At 35.4% G+C, this 18656-nt stretch overlaps 1 protein-coding gene across 3 annotated transcripts in view; it reads right to left on the bottom strand.

Moving 5' to 3' along the window:
- Nucleotides 1–18656, bottom strand: part of Rundc3b (RUN domain containing 3B) — a 98978-nt gene that overhangs the window by 24741 nt on the left and 55581 nt on the right. For all 3 annotated transcript variants that reach the window (XM_069996400.1, XM_069996401.1, XM_069996402.1), the window contains exons 5-8: nt 14322–14411; nt 11969–12049; nt 5859–6027; nt 4062–4219 (exon numbers count right to left, since the gene is read on the bottom strand). In XM_069996400.1, coding sequence (XP_069852501.1) covers nt 4062–4219; nt 5859–6027; nt 11969–12049; nt 14322–14411 — 498 coding nt within the window. The remainder of the gene's footprint in view (nt 1–4061; nt 4220–5858; nt 6028–11968; nt 12050–14321; nt 14412–18656) is intronic.

The following is an 18656-nucleotide window of genomic DNA, read 5'->3' as shown; positions in this document are numbered from 1 at the left end:
TCCACTTCACCTCACTTAGAATGGCCATTATCAAGAAAAGTAATAATAACAGATGCTGATAGGGATGTGACCAAAAGGGAACTTTACTACATTGTTGCTAGGAATGTTAACTTGTTCAGCCACTCTGGAAAACAGATAGAGGTTCCTCAAAAACTAAACATAGAGCTCCCCTATGACCCAGCAGTTCCATGACTAGGCATTTATCCAACAGACTACAAACAAGGCCACATTAAAGCTACCAGCACAACCATGTTCACTGAAACAGTTTACCATAGACAAGATATAGAATCAGCCCAGATGCTCTTCAATGGATGAATGGATCAAAAAAAAAATGTGGCATACATACACAATGGAAATCTACTCTTCCATCAGAAAGAATGATATTGTGCCATTTGTAAGGAGATGGAAAGACTTGGAAAAATTTATATTAAGTGAAGTAAGCCAAACCCAGGGAGACATAGGTTGCATGGTTTCTCTCATCTGTCATAACTAGAATGTGCCTATAAATCTACAAGTAAACAGAGTGCACAGTAAAAGACAAAAAATACACTTGGACATGATAAATTATACAGGGCTCTAGACATTCATACACAAAGGAGAATATTCTTAGGAAAGGATTACAAAGTCTCAATAGCTATGTGCAAATAAGCATATAAAATGATATTTATCAAAATGAACTCCAAGAAATGGAAACAAGAGGTTTTTGATTTTGCTTTTTGTTTTTTCTCTTCTTTTGCTCTTTGCATTTTCTGTAGATTTGTATGTAACATTATTTGTTTGTAGGAAAGTAAGGGAGAGCACAAAATTTGTGGGGAAAATAGTAAACAAATGCAGCAGTGATATTCACCAGACACTATGCTGAAAATGAACTATACAACCTGCAACGAGGGGTTGGGAGGGAAAAATGGGAGAAAACAAGGGAAGAGGTGACAGTGTTCAAGAAGAAATGTACTCATTACCTGACTTTTGTAATTGTAATCCCTGTGTACATCGCCTTTTCAATAATAAATATTAGAAAGGAAACACTTCCAATTTTTCTCCCTCCCTCCCTCTCTCCCTCCCTTCCTTCCTCCCTTCCTCCTTCCCTTCCTTCCCTTCTTATCCCTTCTTTCCTTCAATTTGTGTGTGTGTGTGTGTGTGTGTGTTTGCTGGTCCTAGGGCTTGAATTCAGGGCCTGAGCACTGTCCCTGTGCTTCTATGCTCAAGGTTAGCACTCTACCACTTGAGCCAAAGCTCCATATTCAGCTTTTTTTTCTATTTTTCAAAAGTTAACAGTTTCCTATAGGGGCTGGCTTTGAACTTTGGTTCTTATATCTGAGCCTCCTGGGTAGCTGGATTTCAGGTGTGAGCCACTAGTGTCAAACTTTTATTTTGTACCAGTACTGGGGCTTGGCTCAGAGCCTTTTGCTCTTGTTCATAGCTGGCATTTGAGTAGTACTTCCAACTTTCTGCTGGTTAATTGTAGATAAGAGTCTCACAAATGTGTCTTCCTGAACTGACTTCAAATTTTGATCCTCAAATCTTAGCCTCTGAGGTAGCTAAGATTGTAAGTGAGACACTTTTGTGCTCAGCTCACTTTTAATTTTTCCACTTAACTTTATGACTGCATTTATTAAGGCGATTTTATGTGTCTATAAACTAAATCAGAGGAATAAACCTTCTTTGAATGTTGTCTTTCCTTTATACATTATACCCGAAATCATTTAATATTAATGATAAATAGGTAAATATTGCTATTTCATAGATGAAGAGGCAGAGGCATCAAGACATTAATTATGACTAACCTATAAGAGGCAAAGGTAGAATTATTACCTGAAGACAGTCTTGATTTGTAACAGATACTTAGCTTATTCCATAATTTTGGTACTGTTACAAAAACTATAAAATGTGCATATTTTGAGTTTAAGACACATCCAAGAATAACAGTAAATACATGTAACAATTAAGAAATATACAAAGAACCAGATGAGTGACATCACATTTATGACCAGGAAATCATAAGCAACACAATATAGAAGAAAACATTACATGCTCTATACTCTACACCTCAATATTCTTTTTCTTATTTTGTTATTGACCGTCTTAATATTCTTTTTCAGATCTTTTAATATTATCAGGGATGCTTTTATTTTCTCAGGATGAAAAAGGGGGATTCCAATGCCAACCTGTGATTATATACTTCCATAACTACTAGTAAAAAAACTCAGTGACACAGAGAGAAAAATGTTTATTCTCTTTGCAACTGAAAATACACTATTCTGCATCTTAAAGCTAATCTTCATGAAGTAGTGAGTTTTTAGCACTTATTAATAAAGCATTTTTATCTTATCTTCCTGTTCAGTATCCTTTAATAGGAAAGGATTTTGTGAGGCCATTTTTATCAATGTAGAAATCACATTCATATTATATGTCTTTAACATTTAAACTCAAGGCAATATTCTAGTTTTCATCAATAGTCATGTTTTCTATTTTCTGCTCTATTAATATTGTTTTAATGTTTTAAAGACATTAAAAAGAACTATAAAGTTCCTGAGACTTTTATAGTATCACTGACACTGTATGATAAAGCTGTAATTGGGATGCATCATTTTCTCAAATTAAAAAGTCTGAGCCTTGTTACTTTAACAAAAATAAATTAATTAATCTATATAAATTAATTATGCAAATGAAAATGTCCTCTGATAAAATAACAACTGAATTTTAGACTACAATATTAAAGATTGAACTCAGGGCCTTGCAGTTGGCTAGTGCTTTAGGACTTGAGCTATGTTCCAGTTGTTACTCCTCCTACTCTCACTTCTTCTGGGATTACTGATATAAATCACCAGGTCTGGCTGGTGTGTGTGTGTGTGTGTGTGTGTGTGTGTGTGTGTGTGTGTGTGTGTGTGTGTGTGTGTGTGTGTGTGTGTGTGTGTGTGTGTGTGTGTGTGTGTGTGTGTGTGTGTGTGTGTGTGTGTGTGTGTGTGTGTGCGCGCGCGCGCTAGGGCTTGCAGGTGTGTGTGTGTGTGTGTGTGTGTGTGTGTGTGTGTGTGTGTGTAAGTACTAGGGCTTGAACTCAGGAACTCAAGCTTTTGCTCAGATTGCTTACTTATTGAGGGTGCTCCACCATTTCAGCCATGCTTCCAATCTGAGACTGTGTTAGTTCATTAGAGATAGAGCCTTGATGACTTTTTCTGCCCAGGTTGGTTTCAAACCTAAATCCTTGAAATCTCAGCATACTGATTAACTAGGATTACAAATGTGAACCACCGGAAACCTGGTCAACTGTTGAGTTTTTTTAAACGGTCTGACCTCAAGCTTTTCAGATTTGAGATTACAAGCATATATTGTCATATCAGTTCATTGAGACTGGTTTTTCTTATTTTTAGTATTAAAAACACTTAAATTGTAAGCATTATTCCAAAAAAAAACCCAAACTTTTCTCCTTAGTCTTTTACTCATAAATAACCAGAAATCTTTATTTGGCTCTTGATGTTTTTGTCCCTGCTTAGCAGAAGTGAGGAGCTATGGAATGTCCATCTGACCTTAATAACAGAGGCACCACAGGAAAAGCTCTCTTACATTAGAAAAAGACAGAAGAAACAATATATGGACATTACTCTTCTCACAAGGATATAAATTCCTAAATAATACTATTTTTATTCCTTACTAAGAATTTAATTTAAAATTTTATCTTCTATATTTTTAATCTCAAAGTACCAGGGCTTGAACTCAAGACTTTATGCTTGCTCAGCTGGTACTCTACTACATGAGCCATGTCTCTATCCTGGCTGACTGCTGGTTATTTCGGAGATGGAGTCTTGCAGACTTTTCTGACCAGGCTGTCAGTAAACCATAATCCTTTAGGTCTCAGCCTCCTGAATACATAGGCTTACAGGCATGAGCCACTGGCACCTAGTTATAATAAACATGGATTACTTCTGTAATAAGAAAAAAATTAAACGCTTAAAAAACAAGATTTAATAAAGTCAACCAGATTGCTAAGAATTTGAAGACTACAGCAATAACACTTTGTCTTTATGTTTACATATTGCCATATTTTTCTAAGTGATTTCACTTACAGCTGATCTTGAAGCTCCACAATTATATATTCTAGTTGTTCTTTCTCCAATTTATGGGCCAGATCAGAATCTTCAATCCTTTGAAGTAGTATTTTATTCTGGGAAACAGATTCAGACAGTTGGTTTTCTCGAAGTCGTAAGAGTTCTTCAAGATAACCCTGGAAATAAAATATTATGAAAATAACAGAAATTTTTATAGTTTTTTTTAATTAAAGACTTGCTTTACAGTTTCATATATAATCTATTTTCTAAGACTTTCCATGTATTTAATGAGAGCAATGTGTATTCCGAAATTATATGAATATTCTGTATATGTCTGTTAAGTCAATCTCATCTATAGTGTAACAACTTTGATATTTCATTGTTGATATTTTTGTCTGGAAGGTCTATTCTTTATTTATTTATTTGTCAGTTATGGGGCCTGGGAGCTATCCCTCAGCTCTTCAGCTCAAGGCGAGCACTCTACCACTTGAGCCATAGCACCACTCCCTGCTTTTTCTACTTATGTGGTACCGAGGAATTGAACCCAGGGCCTCATGAATGCAAGGCAAGCACTCTATCACTGAGCCACCTAACACCAGCCCTGGAGGCTCTATTTATAGAGTAAAAAGTTGAAATCACCCATTGCTGTTATATTAGGGTCCATTTCTTATTTTATGTGTAGTAGAATTTGTTTTATAAAACTGGATGTTTCTCTTTTGATGCATATATATATATATATATATATATATTTATAGTCATATAATTTCTTGATGAATTACTTCCTTAATTGTAGTAGCCTTTTCTGTCTATTTTAACTGACCTCAGGTTAAAGTCTGATTATATCAGTGATTATGGTAGATATACCTGCTTTTGGGGTTTTCTGTTTGTTTTCCATTTTTTTCACTTTCAGTATGCACATGTCTTTGCCAATGAAGTTAGTTTCTTGCAGACAATAAACAATTTGGTTTTTTTTAACCTGCTATCCTGTTGTCTTTTACTTGAATTTAGTAATTCACCAACTTTGTCTTTGAGCTGTTATATTCTCTCTTTTGCTTTATCTAGTCTGTTTATTAGGCTCCCAATGAAATTTTTAGATGACTTAGTTTTACATTTCCAAGTGTCCTGTTGGAAATGTGCTTTCTGTAGTTACTTTTTTTAAATTTTAATAAGTTTTTTATTGTGAAAATACCGTACAGAGGGGTTACAATTACATGAGCAAGGTAATGAGTACATTTCTTATCAAGCATTGGTACCTCCTCTTTGTTTCCCCTTACCATCCCTGCCCTCCCAATATGTAGTCTGAAAGTTTTAAGAGTACCCTATGTTGAAGGGTCTCATAGGCAAGGAATTGCAGAAAGAGAGAGAGAGAGAGAGAGAGAGAGAGAGAGAGAGAGAGAGAGAGAGAGAGAGAGAGAGAGAGAGAGAGAGAGAGAGTGTGGTGTGTATGTCTAAAGTGATAGTGCTGGAGCTTGAATTCAAGCTGAGCACTGTCCCTGAGCTTTTGTGCTCAAGGCTAGAGCTCTATCACTTGAGCCATAGCTCTACTTCTGGTGATTAACTGGAGATAAGGGCCTCACAGAATCTCATGCCCAGGCTGGATTTGAAACACAATCCTCAAATCTCAAACTCCTGAGTAACTAGAATTACAGGCTTACATCACTGGCACCCAGCTTACTTTGAATATTTTTACTTAAGAAGTCATTTCAGAAACAAAGGGGAAATGTCAATGATTAATATCTCTTCTTTTAGTTAAAGAATATTTTGATAATGATAGTACAAAGTACAACAAATTGAGTTTTGACAAACAATAAATACCTTCTGTTCAAGGGTAAGTTGATACTTTTGTCTCACTCTCTTACACTTATTGAACCAGCTATTTTCATCCATTATGAGAGGAGGTCCCACGTTCTCCGGAGTGCTGCTTTCACTGTCACTGCTTCCAAAAGTTCTGAGTTCCTCCTCATCACTGCTGATACTATCAGAACTGGACATATCCAAGGGAAAGAAGGAAATAAAGTCAATAATATGTTCTACTTTAATTCTTTGTTTTAAAGTTTAGCACAGATTTTAGTAAAACAAGTAGGAAAAAACTGGCAAGTAAGGAAAAACCTCTTCCTGTTTCACTTGCAGAACAGAGTAAAGAAGACTCCCTACTTTGATTCTTAGGATGAATATTCCTATATTAGTAAGATATTGTTGAATAACCTCTAAAACTTATCAGTCACATTTGAATTACAGTAATAATACTATAATACTATAAAGACATATTCATAAGGTGTGGACATCCTGTCACAAAAATGAACCTAAAGATGGTAAAGTTCAGCCAGATGGCAGTGGCTCATACCTGTTATCCTAGCTACTCAGATCTGAGAATAATGTTTTGAAGCCAGAATCCAGTTAAGGAAGGAGAGTCTGTAAGACTCTTATATCCAATTAACCACAAAAAGCTAGAAGTGTAGCTATGTCTTAAGTGATAGAGTACCAACCTTGAAGGAACAACATAAGAGGCAGCACCCAGGCCCTGAGTTCAAGTCACAGTACTAGCAAGCAAGCGGGCACACACACCACCACCACCAAGATACTGAAGTTCAAGTGAGATTAACAGATCTACAAACTGTGAGAACATTCATATGAGATACAGGATTCCAAGACGAGAGAAGCAGAAACTCCAGATGTGAAGATAAGAACTTTCTAGCTGGGTTCTTTCAACAATCCTTAGTGGACCACTGCTTGTCTTATCTTCATTGCAAGACAAAAAGCCAATGGCCAATGCCATGAATACAATGTCCATGAGCACAAAAAATAATGTTCAAGATCAGCTCAGCTTTGGCAAGGAGAAGAAAATTTTAGAAGAATTAGTTGTTTTAAAACATTGATTATTGAAAGGGAAAAGATAATAGATGTAAAGAGAATCACAGAAATAGCAGGACAAAGTATGAACCAATTCAATAGTGATATTCATATACACTATGCTGAAGATGAACTTTACAACTTGGGGGGGGAAGGGAGTCAGAAGGGGAAAAAAAGCAATGTATGAATTACTTGACTTATGTAACTGTAACCCCGCTGTATATCACCTTTACAATAAAATGTAAATAAAAATATAAATATATAAATATATAAATAAAAAGGGCAGCATTTGCGTTTACATATTTCCACCTGACACAAGACTCTACTTCCCTGCTTTCCTGTGTTGCCTGCTGACTGCTTGACTAATCAAGACTAGAGTTTTATTTGAAAAAAATAAAAAAAGAATACATAACAATCTTTTTTTTTTTGTCCCTGTGCTTTTATTTTGTCTTTTCGATACAAGATCTTTCTGCCTTTTTTCCTGGTCTGGCCTCAAGGGTATATAACAATCTATCTTCAAAATTCTGTATGACATCAATATAGCAGAGGGTATAAGGGAAAAGGTTAAAAAATGGAGAGAGGAAAATGAAAGTAGAAAAAGAAAGTGTGCAAAAATAATTGTCCAATTTAGGGATTAAATGGCCTGGCCGCTATTCTTCAGCTCCTCAGCTCAAGGCTAGCCTAGCATTCTACCACTTGAGCCACAGAGCCACTTCCAGCTTTTACTGCTTATGCGGTGCTGAGGAATTGAACCCAGGATCTCATGTATGCAAGGCAAGCACTCTACCACTGAGCCAACTTCCCAGCCCCCTTTCTGTGAAATTTTAAATAAAACAAGAACAGATTAAATTCTTCAGTAGCCATGCCATAAAAGGGATAAATAAGTATAGTTCAAGCAATGCAAGATCATCACTTACTTTAGATGCATGGATTTTATACATTAAAATTTAAATCTGCATATTAGAATTAATACCATAACACTAAAAGAAGAGAAAAAGAGTGTGTAATTTCTAAAACAGTACAGGAATGAGAATGGAGGAGAAAATGATCCAAGAAAGGGCAAGGAAGAAGAGAAAAAGAAATTGACATCTGACATGCAAGTGCAAACATGTAATCCACCACTTGGGAGGCTGAGACAGGAGGATCACAGGTTTGAGACTAGCCTGGGCTATGTACGTAAGACACTGTTTCCCAAAAAAAGCAACAAACAGATAAAAAAGAAATATGAAAAGCTAGACTAGAAGGCAAAAAATAAAAGTAGATATCATACAACTATATCAATAAATACCCTAAGCACCTCAATACTGGAGTGCAAGAGAAAAAGGGAAAGTCAGAGAACATGAGGTCAGACAGGTTAGTGGAGGCCAAATAAACTGAGGAATTGTGCCTTTTGAGTTCAATGCAAAGAAGCCACTGGAAAGTTTTGAAAAGAGGGAAAAAAAAAAGGATCTAACTTACATCTCAAAAGAACCATGCTGGCTACTCTATGAAGAATTAGGTATTAGGAGCCAATGGTAGAGACATGGAGATTATTGTAAATCTCCAGATGTAAAGTAAAATGGACTTTCTGACAGACCTGTGAGAGTTGTAAATCTCCAGATGTAAAGTAAAATGGACTTTCTGACAGACCTGTGAGAGTTGTGGCAGAGAAAAATTGAAGGAAGACTGCAAAGTTTTCATCATAAGCAATTATAATTACAAAACTATTATTCTTAGGATGGAAAAAAATCAAAGGAAAGAAGTTTCTGGATGATGAATTAGTACTTCAATTTTATACATGTTGTATTTGGGGTGCTTATAGTATCTGCGTCTAGAATGGTGTTGCTTAGGATGCGGAATACATTTAGTAAAGAGCAGCATATACACAATATCTAAAATAATGAAAAATTGTATGAAACTTTGTGAGAGTGTATAGTAGAGTCTGGATTGATTCCTGAAAATATCCCTAATATTTAGCAGTTGGGAAGATAAAGAACCAGTCAGAGGAGAATGAAAGGAACAAACAAAGGGAAGCCAATCACAGGAGTTATGAAGAGAAAAATCCCAAACCAGAACCAACCATCTTCTTAGCTTCTTGTCACTGTCAACTTTGAAAGTAAGGGTTTTTTTTTTTTTTTTGCAGGGGGAGGTCTTGTTTTGTTTTTTGGGGGGTGGAAGAGGTTCTGAGGGAGACTGAGTAATAAAAGGAGACAGGGTAGAAGAAACAGCTCCAAGTAATATGGGAAAATTTTTATTTGCTGTGGACAAAATAACAATGTGCTTAAATGCTATTGTGATATTAAGGTGTGTGTGTGTGTGTGTGTGTGTGTGTGTGTGTGTGTGTGTGTGTGTGTGTGTGTGTGTGTGTGTGTGTGTGTGTGTGTGTGTGTGTGTGTGTGTGTGTGTGTTTTGCATGCGCACATGTGTTTATTTGGCTTTCATCCATAGATTCTGGCTCATAAGTCCCATAGCCTTTGTTATTTCCTAAGTATTCCTAAATGACTAGAAAAATAAAGTATTTGACCTTTTGTCCCTGGCTCCTGAAGCAGCTTTGGAACAGCTTCAGAGAAAGGCAAAGGCAAAGGCTTCTTTTCTTTCTTGTTGTTAAATTTTTATGCAATGAAGAATATCTTATAGATAGAAAATGGACTCTTGTTACATCAAAACTGGACTATTGATGATATAATGTATATCATATTCATTTACTGTCATGTGTGAGGTCTACATATTCCACTAGAGATGTTAGAAATGTATTTCTAATAAATCCTTAATTTTGTAACAGTTAGACAATATTTTCATTCATCTGACGTTTTAATTTTCCATAAAAAGAAAAATTAATATACTAAAGAAAACAGAAGTAGAATAATCCAAAGTGTTGAAATTTGGATAGCAGCAAGTACTTGTAGTATAGATTTTTTTTTAAAAAGCTTCTTTTCTTAAAATTCTGGGACACTTTAGGTCTCAGAAAGTGAAGTCTCTTTGATTTTTCTGCATTGCTCTCATCTGCCAGAAAAATAAGAAATATATTTTTAATCTCCCTTTGTCTTCTGTCTTACAACTGTCCACAAAGCAATTCTGACTTTACTTATCTAATAATATTCCTATTTCAGAAGTGGGCTTGTTCCATTTTGAGTTGAAGGAATGTTGTCCAGAGAGGAAGAGCCATTACACAAGCCTTGCTGTTTACTGTGCTTCCTCAGTCTATTAGCATTAAGTCACATGCTTTCATCCAATCACATTTCTACATAGTGTCCATACTCCAATGGATGTCTAAGCACAGAATTTTCAATGAACCCCTCTCAAAGGTCAGGATTTGAAGAATTTTTAGAGAGCTTAACCCATAGGGTTCAACCCATTTCCACAGGAACAGAACCTTTGTACCCTTCTCCACCTTCATTTGGCTGCATAATGCAGGACTAATGTACTAGTTAGACAGACCATATTAGAATTAAAGTGAACTAGAGGGTACTCTGCTAGCATTCTCATAGGCCTATTTGCTTCCTTGCTGATGGGGAGAAATCCCCACACATTTTGCGATCACCAGAATTGATGTTGTGACTGTGCAGGAAAAACTGACTTTGGTTTTTCATTATGTTCTCAGAGCTATAGTATGCAGCAAGTCATAGAAAAGGATAAGTAATGAGGGAACCAACTGCTGAAACCAAGACCTTAATAGAAGTGAGAGCATAGGATGTACTGTACATGTTTGTCAAAGGACTGGCCTTAAGTTGAACATGATTAGCATAGTCCTACTAAAGGGTGTTGGGAAAAGTCTGTGTACAGGAAGAACAATTCAGTAGTATGCTTAATCTTATATAGTCCCTTTAGGTTAGTTGTTTTGTTTGTAGAAATTTGCCTCTTTAGGAAATAATCATACTTAAATAAAATATTTAGTTGAATGAATGTTAAAGATATCATTACGTTGAAAAGTTAATAAGTTGTGGCATATGCTTATACTTCCAGGACTCAGGAGGATATGATGGGAATATTTCAAGGGCAAGGGCAGCCTGATCTACATTGTAAGTTTGAAGCAACCCTCCTAAGTTCATGTGTTGAAGAATGTTTGGCCTCAACTATGGTTTGGGGTAGTGGAAACTTTAGGGGTGGAGTCTGGACGGAGCAACTAGATCATTGGAGGAAGTAATTCACTAGGGTTGCCCTTTTGAAAGTTTTAACACATCCCTCACTCCTTCTTTACTCCCAGCTTGGTGTTCTAGTACAATATTCTTCCTTCTCCATCACCATCCAAAATGTCTTCAGTTCCTAGCTTTAAAACATTCGTGACTTCTCAGGCTAGGTATTGGTTATCTTGGAGACAAAGACTGTGCTCTTTCAGAAGTTTTTAAAGGTCTTCTATATTTTAACATCTATATCCCTGGCATCTAGAAAATGTCTTTTCTATATTAATCTATATGCTTAATAAACTCATCACTAATGTATGTGTCTAATGACCAGTATTTACATACATACAATTCATATATACACAAATAAACATGCTGTACCTTATAGCTCTGGTTTGATTATAACATTTTAGAAATACATATAGACTTTATGTACAATTTCAGGAGATCAAATTTTCAAGTAGACCTTAGTTTTTATATTTGATTAATTTTTAATTGGTGATAAGGTTGTGGGAAGTCTAAAATTCTCAAAAAAAATACTAGTAGTAAGACAAACTGGATTCTTTTGTAAGTACTTTTGAAGAGTCATCAAATTTTCATTGAATTTATCTGAAATAAATAAAAATTACAACAGAAACAAAAGTAGAATTAATTTGTAAAAGGATACTCATCCTTTAGAATAGATGTAAAACAGAAAACAAGAGAATTATACTTTTAAAATTTCAGTAGACTATTATTCTATATTGATCATAATAAGATAAATGTTTCATCATATAAAAACTATGTATTCAAATTGCAACTATATAAAATGTGTGTATTTACATAAAATATTAAAATGCAGTTGGAATTTGTACTCTAGTGATTTATGACACTTGAAAGAAATGTTGGGTACAAAATAGTTTAAATCAGATGAGGACTGCACAGTAAGATACTCAATTATAATTAAGATTTCAGAAACATGAAAATCACAAATACCTTTGTTCGAACTTCAAATATGGTGTATAGTCTATCACAGCAGGAAAGGTACCATCCAGTCCCTCTCCCTTTAGGCAGAAACTAAGATGACAGAATTTAAATACTCCATATTAAAACACAATTTTTCAATCACATTTAAGCTTTATAAGCAATATCTTCCTAAAGAAATTTCTTTCCTCAAACTATATTTTTTTCTTTACAATTTGCTACCTATTTGTTACAAATAAATACTTAAAATATCCCTATCTTCAATATAAATGACATTTTTATATAAGGTTTCACAAAGCAAGAGCGAAATTTACTGAGAAATCTATTCAATCCTTGTTTCAGTTGCTAGTGTCTTGATCTTCATTGCACTTTCAAGACATCACTAGAGAATTTTCAAATGAAGATGTTTTTCATATTCAGACACAAAATTTCAAGTGATACTGTATATCTCCTAAAAAGATCGGACTGAAATCAAGTTTTTCAGCTGGGTGCCAATGGCTCATGCCCAAAATCTTAGCTTACTTAGGAATGTGAGACGTGGAGGATCACAGTTCTAAGCTAGCTCACGAAGAAAATCTTTGACACTCTATCTGCAACTAACTAGAAAAAATGCTATTTTGGGAAGTATGCCTCGGGTGGGAGAGCACCCTAAACTACCTGAATAAGTGAAAAGGCTTGATCTCAGATACCAGAAAGATGCTGAAAATCATCTAATCTCCATTTTCAATTTTTGTGAGATGATGATGCAAACAGGGAAAATATTGAGGGACTTGGTATTTTCTTTTACTGGATTATATACACTGTCAATAGATTATAATAAATGAATAATTAAATAAATAGTTAACATTCTTATCCCAGTTTTTTTTCTCTTTTTGAAACATGATCTCTCCCAGTGAGTGTGAGGCTGGTCTTGATTTGCTTTGTAGAACTGGTTGGCTTTGAACTTGCAATCTTCAATTTCTTAAATGCTGGGATTACAGAAATGTACCACCATACCTGGCTTCCTGTGTTTTGTTTTGTTATCAATAAGCAAATGCATAAAGCCAATGATAATGCCAGAACATTCTGGCTTTTTTTTTTTTTTTTTGGATCCGGTCACGGGGCCTGAACTCTGGGCCTGGGCGCTTTCCTTCAGCTCTTCGGCTCAAGGCTAGCACTCTACCACTTGAGCCACAGTGCCACTTCCGGCTTTTTTTTTTTTGCTTATGTGGTGCTGAGGAATCAAACCCAGGGCCTCATGCATGCAAGGCAAGCGCTCTACCACTGAGCCACCATCCCAGCCCATAATAGTACCTTTATAGGAATTAAGAGACAAGTTCCATGTTCTGTCATATTCATCTTAAAACATTAGTACTCATTTATTTAAAATTATAATTATAAATAGAGAATTATTAAATTATAGAGAAAAATGAAACTCATGGTGGCAAACACTTTAAAAAAGAAGTGGTAGGTGCCAAAAGAGGTGGCTCAGTGGTAGAGCGCTTGCCTTGCATGCCTGAGGCCCTGGGTTTGATTCCTCAGCACCACATAAGCAAAAAAGAAAAAAGCCGGAAGTGGCACTGTGGCTCAAGTGGTAGAGCACTAGCCTTAAGCTGAAGAGCTGAGGGACAGCGCCCAGGCCTAGAGTTCATGACCGGACACCCACCCCCCCCCAAAAAAAAAAAAAGTAGTGGTATAGTAGAAGGTACCTTAAGTGAGAAGTTATTTAAGTTTAATTTATTAATATTTTTGAATTTCAAATAAAAATATTCTTCCTTCAATCTGAGTGAGTTTTCTTATTATAAGGAAACTATTTACATTTAATATACAATCTGAGAAATGAGAAATGATGCTTTTATAAATCTAAAAAGAGCTCATAATCATTCTTGGCTCTTGTTACCTTAGACTGGAAAAAATTTGTTTTGTTCATAATAAAGTAGACGACACAAAAATAAAAGCACCAATATATGGTACTGGATTCTTCTTTATCTCAGAACATAAGAAGATAAGCTTTTCTTCTTTAGAATTTTCATTTTAAAGAAGAAGCTAAAAATGCTTAAAGATAATATCTAAAATTTTCTTTCGGGCCAGCAGGGTATTGCTTAGGGGAAGGTAGTTTAATTTTTCCTTTGACTTAAGTTACACAGCAAGCTTGTCACTTCTTTAAGTCTGAGACAATCTCTTTTCTGAGATCAAATTCATTTACTCTCAGTTAATTAAAGTAATGTTCAAATTCATTAAACTCAATTAATTTGAAAGTGAACAATCTAAACCACACATTAATATCCATTATATACTTTATTTAGAAAACAATAAAATCATAAGTAGAAACTATTATGAAACACAGTAATTGAACATTTGAATTTATTTGGCTAGCTATAGGTACCTGAAATCAATGGCATTAAGTCCCAGCAGCATGCCAGCAAGCATATTAGCTTCTTCACCTAGCACAATTGCTCCATCTTCATAAAACCTCCTAAAAATAAGGGAATGTACAACTGTTAAAAAAAAAGACTCAAGTTTCATCTGGAAACTCATAGTTCAAAATAACAGAGAAATAAATTATTTTATTTAAAAAATGTTTATCATTGAAGTATTGAAGATAGACAATAAAATGAATACATGAAACAAAAACTCAAAAAAAGAATTCAAGCCTGAAACTCTAACAAAAAGCAGTCTGCCTGCATGTTTTCATCTCTCTTAAAAATAATTTCAAAAGTGGCTACTACAACAGATCTTGACTGTCCAGAAATTGTCCCTAATGAAACAATGTAAATGAAAAAATTCAGGGTCAATTTTATTGATTTGTTTCTAAAACTGTGCAAACAGTCTCTCTACTTAAAAATAACTCCTGTTTTTCTTTGTGTGTGATTCCAAAATTATTACCTAAATTAAAGACTCAGAACATATTCATTAGTATTCATGCTAACCTTCATAATGCAATACTAAGAAGGGGTGAGCTACCAACCTACCATGATGGCTGGCTATTAAAAAAAAATCTACTTGTTATCTCTTTGACAAAATATGAATCTGAGTTTTGTCTTTACTAATTCCTGCATTCATTTTCTTTTCACCAACATTTGTTTTAATATTTCTGGAGGTATCATAATAAAAACTAAGATATTTTCCCACGGAAGAATGGAAAGTCACTGATTTGTCTTATTTGCTTTAACTTTTTATGTGCATCTTACCATGTCGTCCAGACTGGCCTTGAACACATGACCCTGTATTGCTGTGATTATATGCACATACCACCAGTGAATTTTCTTCTTTGAAAACATAACACTTTGAGGTACTGTGGCTCATGCTTATAATATGAGTGATTCAGAAGGTTGAGATTTGAAGATGAAGGTTGAAAACCAGCCTGGATAGAAAAATCTGAGACTGTAGCTCAAATTAACCAGCAAAATGTGAGACTAGAGGTGTGAACAGAAAAAGCCCCATGAGACATTTAGACCCAGAGTTCAAGCCCTATCACTGGCCTGGCACACACACACACACACACACACACACACACACACACACACACACACACCTGGCACACACACACACACACACACACACACACACACACACACGCCTTTTTCAGAAAATAGTTTCAATACATTTAAAAATAATTCAGAGCCCGGTATAGGTGGCTCACGCCTGTAATTCTAACTACTCAGGAGGCTGAGATCTGAGGATCACCGTTCAAAACCAGCCCGAGCAGGAAAGTCCATGAGACTCTTATCTCCAATAAAGCACTAGAAAACCTGAAGTGGTGCTGTGGCTCAAGTGGTAGAGCAGTCTCCTTGAGTTGAATTGCTGAGGGACAGCGCCCAAGCCCAGACTTCAAGCCCCACAACAAAAAAGAAAAAATAATTTAGAGCCTAAAATAAGTAGAGTTGAACTAATTAAACTAGTCTCAAGAGATAACATATAATTTAATTGAAGACAAATCATGTATATAAAAAGCAAGATGTTATTTGGAAAAATCAGGTTTTTTTCTTTATAAAACTAACATATCAATTTTTACAGGAAAGCTGATCCCATTACCAACTTTCAAAGACTTCAAATGATTATAAACTTTCAATCTCTTTTTATTGCATAGAAAAATAGTAATATCTAGTATATATCTGAGTCAAGCAGAAAAGGTCAGATAAGGTGATGTTAGGGAAATGAACCCTAAGATATGTATTCAAATGTTTTTTTTTTCTTTCATGCGATTGTTTCTAACACATTTATAAGATGATTTCTTTGTTGCTTTGTATATCCCTCCCCCATAGTATAACCCCTGCTTTCACTGTATTTGGTGTCGGTATAATTTGTGGAGAGGAAGGGGAAAAACAAATCGTTTAAATAGGGATACAGGTGGACCCATTGCAACAATGATATGTACAAGTCATTATGTTGAAAACATAATGACTTTGGTGGGGGGCAGGGGGGGGAGGGAGGGGGAGGTAAGGGGAGAAATGGGTGGGGGGGTGGGGGGAGGAGGATATGATGGGATGGGAAGGGGAAACAAAGGAGGAGGCTACAATGCTTGATAAGAAATGTACTCATTATCTTGCCCATGTAATTGTACCCCCTTTGTACAGTATTTTCACAATAAAAAGACTGTTGTTGGAAAGAAACAAAAAAAAATAAAAATAGCAATGCTAAGTTTGCTTACACAGCAAAGACAAGAAACAAGCAAATAAAGCCTAATATGACTAATCCAAAAATATTACTGTAAAACATACACTAAAAAAAATCTATTAAAATATTTTTTGTTCTAAAGAAAATATTGTAATGGGAAGACTTGACTGAAAAGCACACCAAATTCCAAAAAAGTATTATAAATACAGAAATTATCAAGATAAATAAATAAAACTTCCAAATAAATATTAGATTATATCATTTAATGTAGTTTTGTAATATAAAAACAATAAAAATTCATAAACAACTACTTGATATACTGTGATTGAGAAGATTTTATTAGAAATACTCTTTCCAAGTATTTATATATTGAATAAAAATTATTACTAGCCAGGCACTGGTGGCTCACATCTGTAATCCAAGCTACTCAGGAGCCTGAGATCTGAGGATCAGGGTTTGAAGCCAGCCAGGGTAGAAAAGTCCCTGTGAGACTCTTACCTCCTATTAACTACTCAAAAACCAGTAGTGTTGTTGTATGTGGATCAATGTGGTAGAGCACTAGCCTTGAACAAAAGAGCTCAGAGACCGCGCCCAGGCCCTGAATTCAAGCCCCTCAACTAACAAGAACAATAACATTTATGTTTATATGTATATACTGTATATATACACACACACACACACACACACACACACACACACACACATACACATACACACACACACACACACACACACACACACACACACATTGAGAGAACAAGAGTAACTCTATCTTGCTCAGGCAACATTTCATGATTAACTTTATGCCTTTGTTCTAAGCCCTGCTGCCCAAGATGTTTCTGAAAACTGTAATTGTATTGAGAGGTATTATTATGTTGAAATTGACCAGAAGCTGCGCAGAAAGAGGTTGATTATACTGAAACCAGGCGCTAACTACCTCCCCACTCAGATGACCCATCCAATTCTGTACCCCCCCTGCGGACCTAACTACCCTGGAATGTTATCCCTAGCCCTGAGCCAATCAGATTTGTATTCACATGTAATTCTGTTTGAACACCTGGATAATGTATCTTTTTGTCACCTTGTGGTTTTTGCCTTTATAAACCCTGCTGGAATGTCCTCAGGGTCTCCTCCCTCCCTCTGCTATGTCAGAGTGTGTGGGACGAGGCCCCAGCCTAGGCTTGTTCTGAATAAACCTTGCGTTTTGCAGTTCAAGTGTGAGTCTCTGGTGGTCTCCGGTGGTCTTTGAGGAGTGGGAATTTCAATATTACTGGCTAAAATGTACAAAAATATCCTTCTTATAATTTTTACTCACATAAATTAATTGTAATTGAAATATGTCCTGTATTGTTTAGTGTTCATTCTATAATACTATTTTAGGGTATTTCAGATAGTTGAATAACAAATATCCTTTGGATGTGATCCAGGATGAACAACTCAGATAGGTTGTATTGGTACTATACAATATCATGCTTCCAATTTTCTTTTTATGCCCAGTCCAATTTTACACTTAAGATTGGAAGGAAGCTATGTAGCTAAAGAAAGGCTAACAGGTGAGGGAATGCAAGAAATAAAAGAAGTCTAGGTTATTTTAGTACTCCTAGAAAGACTGTAGCTCAAATTAACCAGCAAAATGTGAGAACAAGCAGAACAAGCCATGCATGTGAGCAGAAAAAGCCCCATGAGACATTTAGACCCAGAGTTCAAGCCCTATTACTGGCATGCACACAGAAACCTTTTTTCAGAAAATAAACTACAATACATTTAAAAATAATTCAGAACTTACAATAAGTAGAGTTGAACTAATTAAACTAATCTCAAAAGATAGTATTTATATAATTTAATTGAAGACATTCAAATGCATTTTGGAAATAGGATCAACAAGATTTGCTAATGATCGACTGATGATGATAGGGGATGAAGGAGAAAGAAAAGTCTCATATGAATTGTTCACTTTGGCTTGTGTAGGCAGTGAAATTTTGCTTATAAGCGGTAAGCAGTGTTATAATACCTAGTTATTTAAATGTGGTATCATATGTTATGGGTGATATTTAAACTCATACAAAGAGATGAAATTTAAGAAGGAGAAGATGATTTAAAAAAA

The sequence above is a fragment of the Dipodomys merriami genome, unplaced genomic scaffold (genome assembly GCF_024711535.1).
Source record: "Dipodomys merriami isolate MVZ:Mamm:240054 unplaced genomic scaffold, mDipMer1.0.p SCAF_5, whole genome shotgun sequence".
NCBI lineage: Eukaryota > Metazoa > Chordata > Mammalia > Rodentia > Heteromyidae > Dipodomys > Dipodomys merriami.
This window is presented reverse-complemented; position numbering and strand designations above follow the sequence as displayed.